At 45.3% G+C, this 20,278-nt stretch overlaps 1 protein-coding gene across 1 annotated transcript in view; it reads left to right on the forward strand.

The window, feature by feature from the left end:
• The window catches only part of LOC311005685 (CAP-Gly domain-containing linker protein 4), a 44,887-nt gene that overhangs the window by 11,299 nt on the left and 13,310 nt on the right, over positions 1-20,278 (forward strand). The window contains exons 8-13 of the mRNA XM_083998207.1: positions 3,205-3,453; positions 8,003-8,138; positions 8,412-8,543; positions 12,512-12,607; positions 13,982-14,176; positions 14,292-14,426. Coding sequence (XP_083854333.1) covers positions 3,205-3,453; positions 8,003-8,138; positions 8,412-8,543; positions 12,512-12,607; positions 13,982-14,176; positions 14,292-14,426 — 943 coding nt within the window. The remainder of the gene's footprint in view (positions 1-3,204; positions 3,454-8,002; positions 8,139-8,411; positions 8,544-12,511; positions 12,608-13,981; positions 14,177-14,291; positions 14,427-20,278) is intronic.

The raw sequence follows: 20,278 nt of genomic DNA on the forward strand, positions 1-20,278 counted from the left end.
CACAATGATTTAACTAGCTTGCATAAAATTTTGACATTTCAGCATCTGGCAAATATAGAACTAAAATAACGTCATGTTTAGTTTGTGCGGAAGAGATGTGTGTAACAAACTTTGGCATCTCACAAGGAGATGCCACAAACAAGAAGAAGTTGTCGTGCCATGTTCTTTGGCATCTCTTTTGCATTGATGGCAGTTGCTGTGGCAAGTCAGTGGAGGCTGAGGTTGCTGCCACAAGTGCCACAGCCAGCTGCCTCCGCCAGCGTTTGATCTCGCTGCTTCTTGAATTGACAACAGAATAAAATGGCAGCATATACTATAAGCAGTGAGTATAAACAACACAGGCTTCACAGAGGTTACAGTTGACAAACGCACACAAAAGACTGTGTTGCCGGGAATGTAGTTGTTCATACTGTCCTCTGTAGGGGGAATTACAACAGTCACGAACTGTTCACTGAAAACATTTGCTGCACACACCTGTCTGAACGGCACTCTGTGAGTCCCCACAGTCTGCACTACGTCCAAGAAACGACATATTCACAGTAGTTATTGTAAATGTAACTTGTTATTTAGATGTCTGTTAAGTTGTGATTTCCTTTAATGCTCTACGTACCACATTGTTAACATTTTGCATTTGAGAAATGACAGTGGTGTATGAGGCAGAGCCGAATGCTGAAACGCAGTTTAAAATCACAACACACCTTGGACATGAGCAGTGGAAACTTTTATAAGGGTGGAAAAATAAAACTGTTGTTGACCTTTCACGCTTCCCTTACCACACATCGTACTGATTAATAGCTGTGACAACTCATCATACTTTCCATCAGTAGCAAATGCTTACAGTGGATTGCTCACTTTCTCGTTCCAGTTTTAGATGTACAGTGAGCTACTAGTGCAGTTCTCTATGTGTTTGCTGGATTGACTGAAACCATCTCCAGGCAAGGAAACATTTTGCAATTTTAGTCTAATACAGTAATGGTACATAATGGCATATTTTTTATTGGAATAAGTTGAGATAAAATCATAACCTATTTATTAGCTACTGTTGTAGAAACATTATTTCACTGGTTTGGTATCATTCTGCCTCATAGTGCTTGAATTCAACAGTTTTTACACCCGTTATGCAAATGTCATATATGTCTGGAGTGGACACCCTATGTGGTTATAGAAAAACAAATCAATGCGAGCTGTAAATGTGTTGTGATGTGAGCTACCTGTACCTGGAGGTGGTCTGCATGCATTCTGTTTGGATCTTAGGTTACACAGTCTTTGCAGCTGATTTGCATCCACCTAACATTGCTTGCACTCATTTTAAATACCAGGTGTAAGAGGGATGAAAGAGGCGATTGTTCTGTGGCATGCTCCATGTATCTTAAGCACATTGAAAGACGGACAGGTTGAATATTAAGAAAAAAAGACTGCACTGAAATAATCCAACTTTATGTGTGAAGTGAAAACGTTCCTTCAACCAGTCCTCAGCTCAGTGGTAGGTGTTGGCCACATGAACTGTGGGAGCGTCTCCAAGCACGCCCGCTATTTTGGTTCAAGTGCATCGGCACTCAGTGCAAAAGTGTTGGCTGAATTATAAATCAGGGGGTGGGGTGATTTTAATGTATTCACTCTTAGTCATCCACATCACCGGTCTTATTGCTGTGAAACAGCTGAACCACTCATTGTTATCTGGATGGTGCAGAGCAGCACGACTCAAACGCACAGCGCCTCAAATCTGCAGCCAGGGGCAGGTGCTGTGGGTTTTTATTTTACTTGTGCAGTGATGATACAAATAAATAATGAAAAAGGTGATGAAGCCATTTATACAACCACATAAATCCAACATTATTTCACTTTTATTTCTACTCCATCTCATGCCATAAATTTTCATACTGTAAAATGTGACACAACAGCATTCACCCCATAATGCATTCCAAGAATAAAACATGAAATGCTACCTTTGCTAAACAGAAAGCCAGGAAGGACGCAGGATTGATGAGCCGCTATAATCTGACATCTCCTAGATAAACAAGAGAATACAGAGTCATAATGACCAGTTTGATGTGTGTAATGGCTTTGCTCTCCAGCAGCCTGGTTTCATTTGAATGTGTTTTAATAAAGATAAACACAGCTCATAGCTGTGCATAATGGCACCTGAGTGTTATTAACACATGTGTCCTGCTGCCTTCACGAGGCTGCAGGGATTTAATGAACTGAAGCTTTTCATGCAGTATGAAGACGTATAAAGAGGCTGTGGACAAATGAAATTAAGAATCACCATTGTTAGGACACCCAGGCTCACCTGGTAGAGTTTATGTATTAGCTCAGTGTTGCATCATAACAACACGTCTTGGTTTGTTAAATCTATGGTCAGCGCTGAGAAAGATTGATCTTTATTATTAACATAATTTAGATGGTGGTTTAGGCCAAAAAGTGTGACCTACACAATGTGAAGAGCAAAAGGAACCAATTCCATCCATTCTCTCTAGTGGCTGCAGAACTGCAAAGAAATTGACCAATCAAATTTGCACTCTCTCTCTTGTACCCTCCATCCAATCCCCTCGCTCAATTTGACCTCCCCTGCTCCTCGTCCGGCCTCGTCCCGACCCCCTCCTGCATTTGAAGCTATAGGAGTGGTTTGTAAGGCTCTGAGCAATTCAGCAATAAACACATTGAATACATGAATTAAGTGACTTGCTCACCCCACCAGCAAAGACCGAAAGAAAGATGCGACAAAACGAAAGTAAACATCAGGTCATTGTTTGACCGATGGAGAAATCTTTTCAAATTCTTTCTCATTGTCTTTCTCAACGTCGACCATTGCTTTGAAGATATATTGTTGTTGAAGGGGATAGCAAATTCTATGGTGCTTGGTGCCACCTCTGGGGCCGACTCCAACCACCTTTGTTGCCACCTGCTTACTGACTGTCTCAGTTCTCGCTGACTGCAGTGTCTTTGAGCTGCTTGACTAAACGTCTGTGCCTGCTGATCAATTGGTTGGAAACACACTGATGCCTATTTTGCTCTGGGTGCAGAGATAAGATTAAAGATTGTGTTAAGCTTATCCTTGTTATAGAAATAATAACAGGACTTTCTGATAATGAGAGCAAAAAATGAAGTTTTACTCTCATGTGCTTGCAGTCGTGAACTGAACTTCACATTTTATTATCAGATAGTCATTACTCGTCTGCACTTGTTCTTTGTTTCCTCCCTCAGAATGAAAAAGGACAGTGCCCGGCAGACGTGGTGCCCGATCCCCTCGACATGCCCTTGGACATGGCAGATGCAGCAGCTGTGGCCAAAGAGCTCCGGACTTTGCTGAGACGGTCTTTACCGAGACCCAGCTCCCCGCTGCCCCTCACCGTGCAGGCCCAGTCGCCCCCCGCTCTCTCCGACAAGGCCAGGATACAGCTGGCCACCATGGGAATCCGTCTAGGTGAACGCGTGGTGATAGCTGGACAGAAGGTGTGTGGCAGGTCGCTACCAGAGGGCAGATGCAATTTAAAGTGTCTTCATTAATCATTCAGCTGCACTATTTTCAGTCTTAAGGATTTTTTCTGCTGTATTCACCTTTTTCATCAGCCGTATCTCACAGTGGTACAATAGAGGGAAGTCTCACAGCACTGTAATTAGGAGCTGATGATCAGCTGAATTCAAATGACTGAACATTTCTCCATTTCCAGGGAGAAACTGAATTGAACTCAGTGAGGGAGAAGCTGCTGTCGGCCATCATGGCTCTGTGATGTAAAATGGAGTCGTAGAACTAACCGTAGATCAGAGGTTCTGTTCAACCCATCTCCAAAAGGGCACGGCCTTCTGGCTGAGCCGAGGCCCCAGTGAATAAATCCAGACAGCTCAAATGCTTCAGTATAATTCCTATCGTTGTAGTCTGTTTTAAATATATTTTCTGTCAGTTTGCTTTAGTTTCTGACTTTAGTCTCTAAATTTTTATTCCTCTTATCCTTTTTCAAAATGATTATCCTGTCCCCCTGGTGCGTGCTCCTCTATTACATTTGAAATGGCACAGACGACAAAAATTATAACTTGACTACAAGTAGATGGAGATGGCAGATTCTGAAATTTCGCATTTTTAATTTTTTTTTTTTTTTTTTAATTTTTTTTAATTTTAAAATCTAATTTCAATGTAACTTTTTTTTATGCTAAACTGTCAAAAACACTTTGTTCCAAATTGCTTATAAAAGATCCTCTCTACAATAGAATGGTATTTATAGTATGGTATATTATGTATTTGGCAGGAACACCAGAGGAATTTGTCTAGCGGACATTTTCACTTCATGGATATATTCCAGCTTTTTTATCTCTTCCTCACAGCGGCTCTTGCTGTTAATAATTGACATTTTCTGTTGTTATATTTGTCCCCTGTTACTCATCCACAAACTCTAGAAGAAAGATTTGACCCATTCGCAGTTAATTTCCTACTGTTTTCTTCTCCTTCTTCTTCCAAGGAGGATGTAAAGTGAGGGGAGCTTTAAGCTATTCCAGTCCACCCCTCTCTGAACAGGAGCCAGATGAGCTAGCATGACTCACCAGTGCAGTGACAAGGACATGATCCTTCACCATTTTCCCATCCGACAAACACAATCAGGAGTTGTTTGATGTAGCACCTGGCCAAGGTGGAAGCACTCTAGCTGAGGACTGAACCTGAGTTGGTCAAATGTTCACGATCACTGTGTTTTCTGGTTATCTCTACAGAGGCATTAACACACAGCACATAGATTTTTATTTGCCTATGTACAGTACATGAAATGGTTGGAGTAGATTCCACGTCTCTTCTCAGCATTAGAAGACAACACAGTGAAGTTTCTTGGCAGGATTACTGGTTGAATCAATGTGCTGTATTCTATATACACCAATTAAAAAACAAGACTGCACAAACCCAAGTGTTGCACTCTCATCCTCCTGCCTGTGGCCACATCACATCAGTGCAGTGTGGCTGTATAGTGGCTTATCCTCAACAAAGACAGAAGTAAAGCTTTTGCAATTTATTTTGACAATTATTTCAGCCCTCAACAAAGAAAAAAATATTCTGTTGCTAGGTAACACCATTTGGCATCATTCCAGCTGTCAGGGTTATGTTGCTGCTTGTTATGCCATATCATGAGCCTATCTACTGTCTGTAAACATCTTTAAGTTCATCCAACTCCATAAATATATAGGTTTAAAATACTTACTTATTTCCTCTTCGGCTGTGGCTCATCCTCTTCCTTTAGACTTTTTTATTCACTGAACTGCACATATTAACAAACCTATTTTGGTTTAGTCATTGTAGCAGTGAAAATGTGACCTCAAGTAATTGCAAATTTAAAAAGTCAAGTGTAAGCGAACGATGCCTTGGTATGTAGTCACATACAACACTGTCATTATTAGCATTCACTCAGAAGGTCTTGACCTGTCACAGTGCAGTCACATATGATTTAGAAATGTACTTTGAAGCATACAGTGTACTCTAATGGCTTCATGAAATACTGTAACTGCTTGACCTAACCACTCAACTTCAGTGTAGTGGTGTAAGCCCTGTGTAATCCTTTTGACATGAAGCAGGCTTTGAAAGCAGTGAAGCTTTTGCACCGTAGTTCAAATAAAATTCATAGTTCTACAACTGTGTCAATGGCATAGTTCAGCCTCACTGCCCCGGCTCTACAATTTAATGAATAGCTGTGATCTTTGTGCTTTCTCTGTCCTGCTACTTAAATTTGGCAACAGCAGCCCATCTCTAATGACTGATGTGTGCCTGTAGTCATCAGTCAGACAACATGGGCCCAGTCCATTTGAATCTACGGTATGTAGTGGTTCAATAAAGCAGGAAAAGGAGACGTCCACTCTTTGTGCCATTGGTCCAAAACCTGGCTTCAGCAAATCGTCATAGCCACACACAATTTTAAATCACAGTGACATGATCGCTGAGTGTAACGGCCGTTTGTTGAAAACCAAAAAGGTCCAAATCAAACCCGTAAAATCATTTAAAAAAAATCAAACGACCACTGCTGCAAATTCCATATTTTGTTTCCAACAAAAAAGGGAGTTTTTTCAACCAAAAGGATCAAGCAACAAATGAACCAAAGAAATTCCTTTATGCTTCTTCCACTCTGGTAAAAAACCATAAGCCCACCCAGGTGCACCCTGGTCCCTAACCAGCGACCTACAGTACAGTACATGTAGCCTTTGGTGCTGACGATGTGCCCACAAATAATGAACAAGAAAACAACTAAACAAATAATAAGCAAACAGAATACTAGCAAAAAAAAATCATTTCAGAATAATCAATCCACAACTAAATACTTCTAATAAGTAAGTAGCTCATACACCGAGTCAAATCCTGATGAAGTAAACTCTGGGTTTTGTGTGTTCTTGTTTTTTTGCTCTACAAGCTCTCACCCAAAAAGCTCATTAAAAAAACCAAAACCCAACTTTTTGAAATGGTTGGTTTTACTCATCATTTTATGCTTTTAGGGAAATGTGAGTAGAGAAAGAATTTGATAACAAGTGATCCAGGGAGTTTTCCCTCGATCTGTAATACTTGTCTGGATTCGCTCCACATGTCTGTCAAGGTGAACTTGGGTGGCTTTAAGGCTTTTCAGATTTACTGTGCGAGAGCTCAGCGTGTTGCTTGCAGACAAATCAATTGCAGTTAGTGAAGTTGGAAGATGTGTTTCTTTACAAATCATGCGCCTGGTGTTAGTGCACAGTAGTAGAGACGGCCTGCTTGCCGTTACTTTTATATCATCCAAACTGCAAAGAAGTGCATTGCAGATCGTGGAGGAAATGCCATGATTGCTTCTCCAGTGATTTGGTGCTTTGACTCAACCTGGTGGAAATGGTTCAGGAAAAAATTGAAGCACCGAGCATCAGAGCAACAGTTACAGAATTTTCAAACATTAGCCATTCAGGTAGCAAACTGGCATTGAATCTGCCAGTCTCAGCACTCTGCTGGAGGATGATGGTGTTCAGTTCAGTTGAGATCACAGCTGAGACACATTTATTATAAGTTCATAATAATATCATGTGTGGCACATATATCTGCACTAAAGGGAATCAGTTTTTTTTTAACCCTCCACTTTGTCTGCTTAATTTTACTAACTGGTAAGAGGAGCTTAAAGGAGAATTGTTGTTTCCATATCAACAAAGACAAAAATGCAAAGAAAACATGGATTTAAGAGGGGAAAAAAAGATTTTGAATGGGGAAAATGCAGTTATATTCATATTGATGCCAAAATCATTTTTTTCCTCTAAATCCATGTTTTCCTTGCGTTTTTGTCTTTGTTGATATGGAAACAGTCCCGAGTCTGCACAGATTTTTCTCAGATTTTTTCCTATGGGACCTAGAGCTGTAGAGCAATTATTAAGAAAATGACCGAAATTCTCCTGTAACACAGACTTCTTGTCCCAGACATTTTTACAACCATAACTCATCATCAGCTTTTGTTGAGTGTGTTTGACTGATGACACATTAAGGTCAACTGTTGAATTGAAAACCACAGTAATAGTCCCTATTCTTGCCATGTAATCAGAGCCCGCATGACCCATGTAATTGTTTTGTGTGATGTTGGCTGTAGTCTGCAGTGTCTGATCGGCTGCACACACATACACATGTTTGGTAGATGCAGCGATAGAGACACGTCGATGATAAGAAAACACTAATTCTGGCGCAGTTGGGCATTTGCTCTGAAAGAAAGAGCCATTAATAGATTTCCATGATACACAGAAAACAGAACCGCATTCTGCCAAGTCGTAGAGATTGGCTAATCAAAATTGTTATTATTATCTTCCCTGCGCTGTCTGGCACACTGCAATGATTTGATCTCTCTCTTCCCTTTAATTGTTTATCTTGTCTGCTGCCTTAGTGAAACGCAGACATTTCAGACTGTTGTTGAGTTTCTGACGGGGTTCTGCCCCTGACATGATGAGACTGACATCATGTGTTGATTTTTGTGCTGATTTGTTCTGCAGATTGTTCATATTAGTTTTGATGTTGTACATATTTGTGTGCGCGCAGGTCGGAACCCTGCGATTCTGCGGCAGCACTGAGTTCTCCGGAGGCCTCTGGGCCGGAGTGGAGCTGGACAAACCAGAGGGCAAGAATGACGGCTCGGTCGCAGGCGTTCAGTATTTCACCTGCAGAGGCAAACATGGTAGGTTGTACTACACTGTATACAGGTGCATTAATCTTTACTATATTCTCATTCTTTGATTTACTGAATTTGTTGTTTTTGTTAAAGGTAAGCCCTAATCATTACAATTAAAAGAAATAAAGACATGAAATATTTCAGTCTGTGTAATGATTCTATGTGATATATGAGTTTCACTATTTGAATTGAACTATTGAAATAAATGAACTTTTCCATGATGTTCTAATTTGTTTAGATTCATCTTTATGCTGAATAACAAAATCTCCTTTTTCACAGGAATATTTGCTCCCCTTTCCAAGATAAGCAAACCACTGGAAAGACATAAACTAAGTGCCACAAAGACGTCTACACCCATACGACCCCCTCGTCGCATAGATTTGTCCCGCATCACCTCCAAGATCAACACAGGTAAAGATCAAATGACAAACAGGTCATAACTCTTCTGAATATTACTGCTAGGAACTGATATAATTATTTGTTAAGAGAGTGAGAGAGCTACCGATTGGACCAGTAATCTCAGCTGTGTTCAAGTTCTGCCACATCATCATCATGAGGCTGAGATTAGAAAATTTGGAGCAGCGGGTTTTCCTGAGGAATTGTGGCACAAATGACTCTAAATTAAAGAAATAGGTAAAATGAAGAGGTCTTAGCAGGAACTACAAAGGCAGTGAGACAGAAAAACACATCTAAGAAAGATGTCAGAGGGGTCAGTGTTAGTCCAGCCACAGGTGAGCTCATGTACAGTCCTCTGGAGGAGAACACAGATGTGGACAACAGGTCTTTCTTATAAAAGACTTCCTTATGTTGTCTGTTAGTTCAACAAATAGCTTAATTCCAGTGCACTGACCTTTGAGGGGCTGTGGGCCATAAACTGAGAGTAGCAGCATGGAAACGGTGACTTCTGTTTGTCTGTCATCTCATTACTTGAGGGATGATGTGATTAAAATGAGGTATTGGTGGGATTCGCCCCCCCATTGTTCACTAACAGCATTACAGCAGTTCACCCTTCCTTGTAGGACTTTCTGTTTGTGTTAGTTCATCCTCTCTCTCGACTTTCTAACTGTCAGCATGTTATACAGTAAAATACACTTTACATACATACAAGACTGTATAACTTTTCAAAGGTATAGGTTCTGCTTTGTCTACGTGCACTGTTGGTAGAATACAGTATACCTTAGGATTTTAAACATTTATTTGAAGTGCTTCACAGTTTGGAGTGTGCAGCATCCAAGGGGAGACAAACCTGAACACAATCCAGGAAAACAATTGTGGCCAAGTCTCAAAAATTGCAATCCAATCCTCCAAATATAATTTGTACTCTGTACATTGTGATTACTCAGACGTAGTATATTTTTATTTGCTGCTCGTAAAACCAGACAAGTGCAGCTTCAGCTGCTCCATTACCTCACTAAGGCAAAGGCTTTTGTTTTAAAGGCAGTCTATACATAATGATACTAATTGAACTAATTCTAATAATTTACATGAGTGAACAGTAACAACAGCGATGTTCAGTAATGTGCATGGAAACTGAGGGCGTGTCCTAAACAAGAATAGTATGTCCAGTGTTTATGTAATTCAAACAAATGAATTCAGTTTTTTATGCTGTGCTGAGTCATAACAGAGATGATCTCATTTCATATAGAGCAGAGAGACCAATAGACACCAGTGGTAATAATAAAGATGATGATGATGATGATTGAAAAAACAATAATGGAACAGGTAATAGGATAAATAATAATACTAATAATAAAACAGATGAAAATAGAGCCAATGATAATAACCCAGAGACTAATAATAATAATAATTGTAAGTGGGTGTTGAACAGGATCATGAGTGCAGCAGATTGTTCACAGTCTCACATTTAGACTCTGCAGATCTAGAGACAGAGACACCTGCAGAAAGTAAGTATGAGTTAGTACCATGTATTCAGTAGTATGGATACATGAATTGTTATTTATCCCCAACTGCATGGAGTGTAAAACTATTGAGAGGAGTATTAAGTCTATAACATCTGCGTGTTTCATAATAATAATAAAAAATCTGAATAAAATAAAGGATGCTGTATTAATTGCAGATGCTCTTGGACCACACTAATTCTAGACACCAAATGGATGCCCATGCTGAAAGTCTCCATGATGACACAGTGGGCTTTTAGTCTCCTGTGGAGCGAGTGAGTCAGTCCACAGCGTCCAGATGAGGTTATCAGCTGAGTCACGGCTCCAGCTGATGGCCTCTTATGAGCCAAAAAGAAGCTTTCTCAACGTTCTCAGCCCACATGAGCCATGGCAGGATTTATTGCATCTTGCCTTTCATATTAATCTTCTTCGAATGCTTTGAAAAGTGGATTCTGAACCAGTGCCAGAGCACAATGCATAAATTAAACCACTGACAAGACCTTCCTCTGACAGTCCTTGGATGCCCACATCCTCAACTTCAGACTAATGTTCAGTCCTAACATAGTCCAGTTACCTCAGAATACCTCGTCACTTTTGGTAGCACCTCCACCTTCCAGGGTTTATAGCTGTTTTTTGGTGATGTAATATTCAAATGTATCGAACTCCAATTGATCTGGACGTGACTGGAATGGCGGACCTCATAGTGGCCTATGGAATCCAGTGATTGATAGTCCAATTAAGCAGGGTTTAATAACTAGGGCATAGACAGGCTGAATAGCCTGGCAGCCATTCATCACAAGGTGTGTATGAGTGTGTATGTGTGGCCTGCAATGCATGTGAGGTGTATGTGTGAGTGCGAGTGTGTGTATTGGCACCTCCATACAGCTAAGCAGCTAATTTATGACTGAATACTTTCCAGGGCTTTTGTCAGCCATTTACTGCCCAAACTCCAGGAGCCACCTGCGTGTTGGCGTCTCCTGGGATCAGCAGGGCAGACAGCACACTTGTGTGTATCTATAGATTGGATGGGTCATTGTGGGACAGTCTGGCTAACCTGGAGAGACAGACACAGCAGAATGCCAGACTGGACCCTATTAGAAAGTGTCAACTGTAGCTCAGTCCTCAAAGGGCGGGGGAAACGTAGACAACGCTCACAAAACACGGCTTGATTCACCAAGCCCCAGCCTGTGCTGCAGTGCGTCACTTGAGGTGAGCGTCAGTATGTGGAAGGGCTAGATAGAGCCAGGAGGTCCCTGCAAGCTAAAGGTCAAGTGACAAGAAATGTTTGGTATTCTGAGTTGCAATGTAGTCTCCTGTTTGGGGTTCAAAGGAGACACACAAGTCGGCCTCTGAGGGCAGCGTTTGCCAGCTGCCTCTAAATGTGAGCTGAAATGGCAATCAATAAATAACAAGCTGATTTGAGATTTTCCTACTGCCTTTACAAAGCGCAGTATAAAATTTAACCCAGGGTGACATATTTATGAGTGGAGCGTAATGTGAGACAGTTTATGTGGCAGATTGGTGTATGAATTTGAATCCTCATGACTTTGGCCTTAAATCGGTTTAGAAACACGGGTGTTGAATTTATAGCCAATTAAAGAGCTGACTCTTTCATCAGGCTTTTGTCAGTTTAATTGTCAATTTAATTCAAGTCAACAAACAATATATTAAGCTGGAACTTGTTTGGATTAGGGTCCTAAATGACTTAAAGAACATTATGTTTACTTCTGCAAGAAATGTACGTTCTCTTTGTGTGCTGAGATTTCTTGACGCCTTTTGAATTTACTGTAATTGGTCCTTTTGTGTGGGTATAACTGCTTGTTTCAGCATATTCAAGTATTTTCATTGTGTGTTGGAGTGAAATACAATCTTAATTCAATCAAAAAAAGCCTTTCTGTAATTCTTGTTTCAGTGCTGCTCAACAATGCCATGCTGTCCTTTTCTTTGCATTTCTTCACTCTCTCCTGCTCTCCTGATTTATTGCTTATTGTTCTGTCGCTCCTCAGACTCTGCCTCTTCGACCACTCATGGAGAGCCGCACATCTAACTTCCAAGTTTTCTTGATTTGTAATTTTCTTTCATTTCTCCACACCTGATAAACTATTGGAACAGTATTCCTACATTGGATTCACATTTGGATATGTGTTGTTGTTGCTTTGAACGGCTACAAAACTACACACCTATGATCATTATGTTTCCAGTGCTCTCCTGATCATTGTAACAGTCAAACAGTCCTTCAACAGATACAGAATGACAGACATTCCTAGTTCTGCTCATTCCACTTGCCAAACTACTACACAGTTTCCAAAGTGACTTTCAAACTATGCAAACATTGTGGAACTGTGATTCATTATTTATCTTCTAATCTGACTAAGATGATTAGTGATCTGTGTGTTTTAAAAAGAAGTCACTGTCTCTCTTTTGTCTGTGTGTATGTGTGTGTATCTATGTGTGTGTGTGTGTGTGTGTGTGGGAGTGAAGGTTTATCTCCATCTGTCAAAAAACCCATTGATAATCAAAAAAGTCCACCTGGTGCCAGTCAGGGCACAGAGGGAGATGCCTCACTGACAAAGACAGGTACTGTGGTAACAGCTGCGTGTGCTCTACTGCACTATGCATCAGAGAGTGTTGTGTGGAATGGCTTTTCACTATTTAACATAATCTCCTGTAATTGTCAAATCCTAGCTCCACACACTCCTAATCACCACCCGTCTCTGATAATTAGTGCACCTTAATATTTGAATCCTTCATCATAATCCATCTGTGGGTAGTTCAACAGCAGCGTCAGTGCCTTCTCTCACAGAGATGTGCTGTTTTTGCTCCGTCTCAAACTTTGACATACCACTGTGTATCCAGCAGTAGATGCATTTGCAATTCAAGCATAATTTAAACGGTAGAATCGAATTTCCATCTGCATTTAGATGGAAACATAGACGTGTGTCAGTAGCAAGTGAATACTGAGCGTAACCTGAATTTCAGATATATTCCGCAACCTAAAAAATGCAATATGCCCCAAGTTATGTTCAGTTTGCATGAAGCCAAAACCACAACAGTCCAGTGATCAGTTAAGACCATGAAGGATTGATCAGCTCAAACAGAGATGACAGAATCAGCAGCTTCAGCTGTTATTCCTGTGCATTGCCATCCACTCTCCTGGGCCCATTAGCTTAAGCATAAGACTTACTATTGAAAACAATTTTTGGCAAAGGCTGAAATGTTATTTGCCCATCTCTGTCTGGCTTCCAATTTGACTGTAGCTGAATCTTCTCTTCTTAAACCACTTTGGCACAGTTTTAATCAATTAGCCTATAAGAGTTGAGCACTTAATGAACTTATGGCCTGTGAAGGTCTGTGAAAGTTAAAAGCTTAATGAGGTCTTGCGTCCAAATGGCTTTTAAAGAGTGAAACTGGGCACCCCCCCCCCCCCTCCTCCTCTCATATCTCATCCCTCATGTTGGGAGGGGATTAGCATGTTGGCCCTCAGTTGGACCTCGCTAATGGGACAAGCAACTGTAAAAGATTGCGCCCACTTGATTTGTCTAGCTGTAGAATGATGTGACACAGCTGCCTGGATTTCTGCAAAAGTACAGTGGTAATTGTGTGGATCTGAGTGCTATAGGCACGGCTACATTCACAAGACTGAAACTGGAGAATGAATAATTGGCTGAGCTCATTTATTTCAGAGGAATTCTAAAAGTCCCCGAATGGATGGATGGTGGGTTCAGTATTAAGAGGGGAGGCACACATTCTGTGCCGTGTGACATTAGACAGCAGAATGGACCACATTCACAGCCCCCATCGTAGCCGAGCCTAGATGTAACAGCTTTATCCACCTTGTCGTATCATAAAGTGTGACGTTTTGTAAAGTGTCAGTTTGCACCGTCTGTGTTGGAAGGTTAACCTCTCCCCCGTGTCTCATGTCACTCCGTTCCTCTGTCATTCTCACCACAGGTGTTCTCTCCCGCTCCCTCTCCTCTTCGTCCTCTTCGCTGGACTCCCGGCACGGGCCACCCGCCCGGCCTCGCCCGCTGCCCAGGCAACGCCTTCCTGCCAGGCAGAGGAGAGAGCGCGCCTCCCTGAGTCCCAGGACCACGCCCTCGCCAGCCCTCCACTCTTATTCTGGCACCACTGTGCTTACGGCTGCAGGTGTGTTTAAACTAGACACCGACTTTCTGGACCTTTCTGTCGTCTCAGTGTTATTAGGATTCAATTGAGGGTATTAATTATTCCAGCCGTGAAACGTTTAATTTATCTCTCCCAGGTGTTCGAAGCAGAACCCCCTCAGCTAGCAGCTCAGTGTGCGAGGGCCCTGAGGTGCGCCTGGGGGAGAGGGTGCTGGTGGTAGGCCAGAGGACTGGTGTTGTCCAGTTTTATGGGAAGACCAGTTTTGCTCCAGGTCAGTTTTTTTTTTATAATTTGTAAAAAAACTTTAGAGTTGACATACTCAAACTAGCTTGCATTTAAAGAGATAGTTCAACATTTTGACAAATTGGCCCATTGCCATAATCCCTATAGTTTTAGGAGTAGGTTCGTTACCTTAAATTGTCGGTGCAAGCTATTTCACAAGTGTGTGAATGTAGCCGCTATTTTTAGAACGGTGGAGCAGAGCCGTGAGCTGCTCAGAGCTACGCTACGGAGGCTGATGGGATTTCTTGGTTTCCCTCATCAAACTCATCAAATACAAACAACTCCAAAACGCTCTGGTGGACAATTTGTGACCTGCACATTCACCACACTATCTATCACTATCACCTCTAAAACAACTGTCTAACGTTCCGTTATTATCTCATAGTGTGGTGAATGTGCAGGTCACAACTTGTCCACCAGATTGTGTAAGTGATGAGTTTGATGAGGGAAACCAAGAAATCCCATTAGCCTCGGTAGCGTAGCTCTGAGCAGCTTGCAGCTCTGCTCCGCCATTCTAAAAATAGCTTGCACCGACAATTAAGGTAAAGAACCTATGGCAATGGGCCAATTTGCCAAAATGTTGAACTATTCCTTTAAACAATTTAATTTGAATGGCATTTCAATAGCATTTTAAGCTATGGGATTGTGAGAAGGTGAGCAACCCCCTCCCCTTTCTCACCGTCACCTGGGGGTGGACGCCATGGTCTGGCGTCTCCCACGAGGGAGAGAGAAAGACTCTATGTGGACAATCTCACACACACAGTTACACACACACTCCTTTAGGGGAAACCGGGATGTCGGTATGGTGTTTATGTTGATATTAATCATGTGTTTGTTGTGCTTGTAAATATGTGCGGCGTGAGCCGTGTGCCGGCGTCGGGAGCGCGGTGCGCTGCGATTTGCCGCGATTCGCCTTCACCACACCTACAACTCACCTGTAACAGTTTCTCTCCATACAATCATCCTGGCGGGAAGTGAGGTACCCACTGCTCGTCCCATACTTCATCCATTCACAGTTAAAGACACTGGTCCAGCATACACTCTCATACACTCTCGTACTCACTCACACACTCACCTGCACGTCTCCCAGCTCCTCAGTGGAAGCGCGCGCCGCTGCAGGGGCGGGCTTTATCGAGCGGGGGCCCGGGTGGGCATAGCCCATGGTGCCCAGGGGTGTTTGATTTTGTATGTGTATGTTTTGATTAATTATTGTACAAGGCTGTGGTATATTTGTGTACAGTATATGAAGTGTGTAAAGGAGAGAGTAGGTATTGTGTATTATATTGTGTATTGGTGGTGTTAAAGGGGCAGTTGTGGGCCATTATGTTATTGGTGTTCCCCTCAGTAATGGTTTGCCCCAATTAGCCTTGGTAGGCTGCTGTATTTAAGAGAGCTTCATTCAGCTCTCTGGAGCTCTGAGTGGAGGTAGTCTGCTGTGAGGCTATGTTCCATGTACTTACCTTTGCCCGCATATTTGAGTGTTTTTGTACAGCTTTTTTGTGTAGAATAAAAAGCCTGTTATTGTTGGAACTCAACGCTTGGCGCGCTCTCTTTTCCACCTCCAACACCTAACTCTGGTCTGCCCTGGTCCCCATTAAGTGGGGAGGCCGCTCCGGTCCCTCACATTTGGTGGCAGTGGTGGGATCTGTGGCACCACCTGAGAAGCTGGATAGAAGAGGTAGAAAGCGAGGCCGAGGGTTTGGACGGGCCTGGGGGAGAATGAATAACCTCAGGCTGACCCGAGAGGGAACGGAGCAGGAAGGAGAGGAGCTGTCTGACAGCGAGGCCGGGGCCCAGGCATCGGGCGGAGACCAGCCGGAGGGTTGCGATCTGGCCACCTTGCATCAGCTCCTGGTCAAGACCCTCCAAACCCAGGAGAGGGAGGCACTGAAGCAGGAGCAGCGGTGGAACGGCGTCCAGATCCAGCTGAATCAGCTTCGGGGTGATGTCGATGCTGACCGCAGACGTCAACCTCCACCACCGCCCGGGCTTCAGTTGGGGGGTTTCCATTTCCCACTGGGGGTGCTCCGGCAGCCCCAGCACCAGCAGCTCCAGTTCCGGCAGCACCAGCTCCAGTTCCGGCAGCACCAGCCGTGGCAGCACCTCCGGTGGCTCCCGATCCTGCAGCCGCAGCACCGGCAGCCATGGCACCTGCACCAGCGGCACCAGTGACCTGGTCCAGGGCTGCGATCCCCAGGTTTGAGGAGGGGGATGACATTGAACAATACCTCACCACATTTGAGAGGTTGGCCATGGCGTACCGCTGGCCAAGACATGAGTGGGCGGTGTTACTGGTGCCGTATCTGTCTGGCAGAGCGCGTAGTGCCTATGTGGCTATGGACCCGAACGAAGCGATGGACTATGATCGTGTGAAGGAGGCCATCCTGAAGAAATTCGAGATCAATGAGGAGGTGTACCGGAGGAGGTTCCGGGAGCCAGACGTCAGGCCTGGAGAGACGCCTCGGGAGCTGTACACACGCCTCAAAGATCTCTTCAACAAATGGATTCGGCCAGCGACCAAGACGATCGGCGAGGTCTCCGAGACCCTCATCATGGAGCAGTTCCTTCGTACTCTGACCCCCGACATCAGGATCTGGGTGAAGGAGCACGATCCCCAGGATGGTCAGCGGGCGGCAGACCTGGTGGAGAGCTTCATGGCGGCTCGGCGTGGACACAAGACCTTCCGGATGGAGTCCCAGCCAAGACCCGCAGCTCAAGGTAGGTCTGAGGGGTTTGGGTATGGGAGTGGTCCGAAGAATAGGGAGCCCAGTAGACAGCCTGCCCGAAGTTCACTCCCACCAGTGAGGCCCAGAGATGCCCCAGAGCAGAAATCTAGTGGGTCGGTAGTATGTTACTACTGCCATCAGGAGGGCCACATTAAGCCTGAGTGTCCTAATCGAAAGCCCAAGCACTCCAGCCATTGCTGTATCCCACGAGCAGAAGAGGGGGATACAGGCTTTGTGGGGAGGCTACAGACAGCACCAGTTATGGTTAATGGGAGGAGTGCCATTGCTCTACTGGACACCGGAAGCACACAGACACTAGTGCAGCCCCACCTGGTGGAGAAGAGAGACTTTATGCCGGGTGGGAAACTGAGGGTTTTGTGTGTGAATGGTGATGAACATGAGTACCCGGTGGCTGAAGTCTATCTAGAGGTCAGAGGTCAGACTTATCAGATGACTGTGGGGGTGGTTAAGGGACTGAGCCATTCGGTGGTCAATTGGCCAAGACATTCTCGTCCTACCCGAGCTGGTACAGACAAGCCAGCCGGTCAGCATGGTCGTGACGAGGTCCCAGAACCGAGCACAGGACCCTGAAGCATCCACTGGTGAGTCTGAACCCAATGACCTAGCAGAGTTGCCATTTGCTAATGGGGACGGCTCTGCTCCCGTCAGCCCGAGGGGTAAGAAGTCCCGCATGCAGAGCAGACAGGAAAAGCTTGTGGGGACGGTAGAGAGAAGTGAGGAATTACCACTTACCCAGCCAGATGATGAGTGGGGGGAGGTTCCAGACAATTTTGGGCAGCTCCAGAAGGAAGACCCCACTCTTCAGAAAGCTTTTGCAAGGGTCACTCACATTGATGGTGTCCAGACAGAAGTCTCTCCTACTCTGTCTGGAGAAAGCTACATTTTGAGAGATGGACTGTTGTATCATGAGCCGGGAGAGGGCAGGGCCGAGCAGCTAGTGGTGCCCAAGCAGCTCAGGGAAAAGGTACTAGCGCTGGGGCACAAAATTCCGTGGGCGGGTCACCTTAGCAACACCAAGAGCCATGAGAGGGTTGCAGCCAGGTTTTATTGGCCAGGGCTCTATGGTGAGGTGCTGAATTACTGTAAGTCCTGCCCGGAATGTCAGCTGACAAGCAAAAGGAAGACAAGCCCTTACCCTCTTCAGCCACTTCCAGTCATTGAGGTGCCCTTTACTCGCATAGCCATGGACATTGTAGGTCCCCTGGAGAGAACGCAAACCGGCTACAGGTACATCTTGGTAATATGTGACTATGCAACTCGTTACCCAGAGGCCTTCCCTCTGCGCAAAATCTCTGCGCGTCCAATAGCGCAGGCGTTGTTGCAGCTGTTCTCCAGGGTGGGAATCCCACAGGAGGTCCTCACAGACCAGGGCACTGCGTTCCTCTCTAAGACTATGCAACAGGTCTATGGTTTGTTGGGCATTAAGGGCATTAGGACCACTCCATACCACCCTCAGACCGATGGCCTGGTAGAGCGGTACAATCAGACTTTGAAGGGCATGTTGAGAAAGTTTGTGGCAAGCAATGGGAAGGACTGGGACCGCTGGTTGCCCTTCTTGCTTTTTGCATACCGTGAGGTCCCCCAGGCCTCCACGGGCTTTTCACCTTTTGAGCTGCTTTACGGCCGACAGGTTCGAGGTCCCTTGGACGTCCTGAGAGAGACCTGGGAGGGACCCGGGACACCCAAATCCCGCAGCATCCTGGCCCACGTCCTGAAGATGAGGGACAAGATGGAGGAGATGGCGGAGATGGTGCGGACGAACCTGGAGCAGGCCCAGACGCAGCAGAAGTCCTGGTACGACAAGGCAGCCAGGCAGAGGACCCTTCACCCAGGTCAGAAGGTTCTCCTTCTTCTTCCCACCACAGAGAACAAGCTGTTGGCCAGGTGGCAGGGGCCCTACGAGGTGGTGCGGAAGATGGGGCCAGCAACCTACGAGATCGACCTTCCTGGGAGGAGAAAGCCCAGGCAGACCTTCCATGTCAACCTGTTAAAAGAGTGGCATGAGAGGCGGCCAGAGTTGCAGCTGAGGGTGCAGGCTGTGGCAGAGGAGGAGGAGAGTCCTGAGCAGTTCTTCCCCACCGGCCAGCAGTCAGGCCCTCTGGACCTGTCTCATCTGTCTTCCGCCCAGCAGGGGGAGCTGGAAGCCATCATCCCTGCTGGCCTATTCCAGGAGAGGCCAGGCTTCACTACGGTGGTGGAGCACTCCATCCCTCTCAAAGACACCACCCCGGTAAGGCAGCGGATGTACCGGGTGCCGGAACGTCTCCTTTCATCCCTCAGGACGGAGGTGGAGGAGATGTTGGCCATGGGGGTGATTGAGAGGTCCTCCAGTGAGTGGAGCAACCCGGTGGTGCTGGTGCCCAAGAAGGATGGCACCATGCGCTTCTGCATTGACTTTCGGCGGGTGAATGCCCAGTCCCACTTTGATGCTTACCCTATGCCGAGGCTGGAGGACTTGATCGAGCGCCTTGGCAAAGCATCATTCATCACAACATTGGACTTGTGTAAAGGCTATTGGCAAGTGCCGCTGACCAAGGAGGCCAGACCTTGCACAGCCTTTCGTACCCCTCAGGGACTGTTTCAGTTTGTTGTGATGCCCTTTGGTCTGCAGGGGGCACCAGCCAGTTTCCAAAGACTTATGGACATTGTGTTGGCTGGTACAGACTCTTTTGCTGCCGCTTACCTTGATGATGTGGTGGTGTACAGCGCCACCTGGGAGGACCACCTGTGTCATCTAGGTGAGGTGTTGCGGCGCATCCAGCAGGCGGGCCTGACCGTCCACCCGCAGAAGGGCGCCCTGGCAAAGGAGGAGGTGCTGTACCTTGGCCATGTGCTGGGCCGGGGTGTGATCCGGCCACAAAAGGACAAGGTGCAGGCGGTGCTGGACTGCCCAAGGCCCCGGACCAAGAAGGACGTCCGTTCATTCCTGGGACTGGTGGGCTGGTACCGCCGGTTTGTGCCGGACTTCGCCCGTCGAGCAGCCCCTTTGTCGGACTTGACCAGGAAATCAGGCTCCTCCCAGGTCCAGTGGGGGAAGGAGCAGGAACAGGCGTTCCTGGACCTGAAGGGGGCGCTCTGCAAAGACCCGGTGCTC

The sequence above is a fragment of the Trachurus trachurus genome (assembly GCF_905171665.1).
Source record: "Trachurus trachurus genome assembly, chromosome: 22".
NCBI lineage: Eukaryota > Metazoa > Chordata > Actinopteri > Carangiformes > Carangidae > Trachurus > Trachurus trachurus.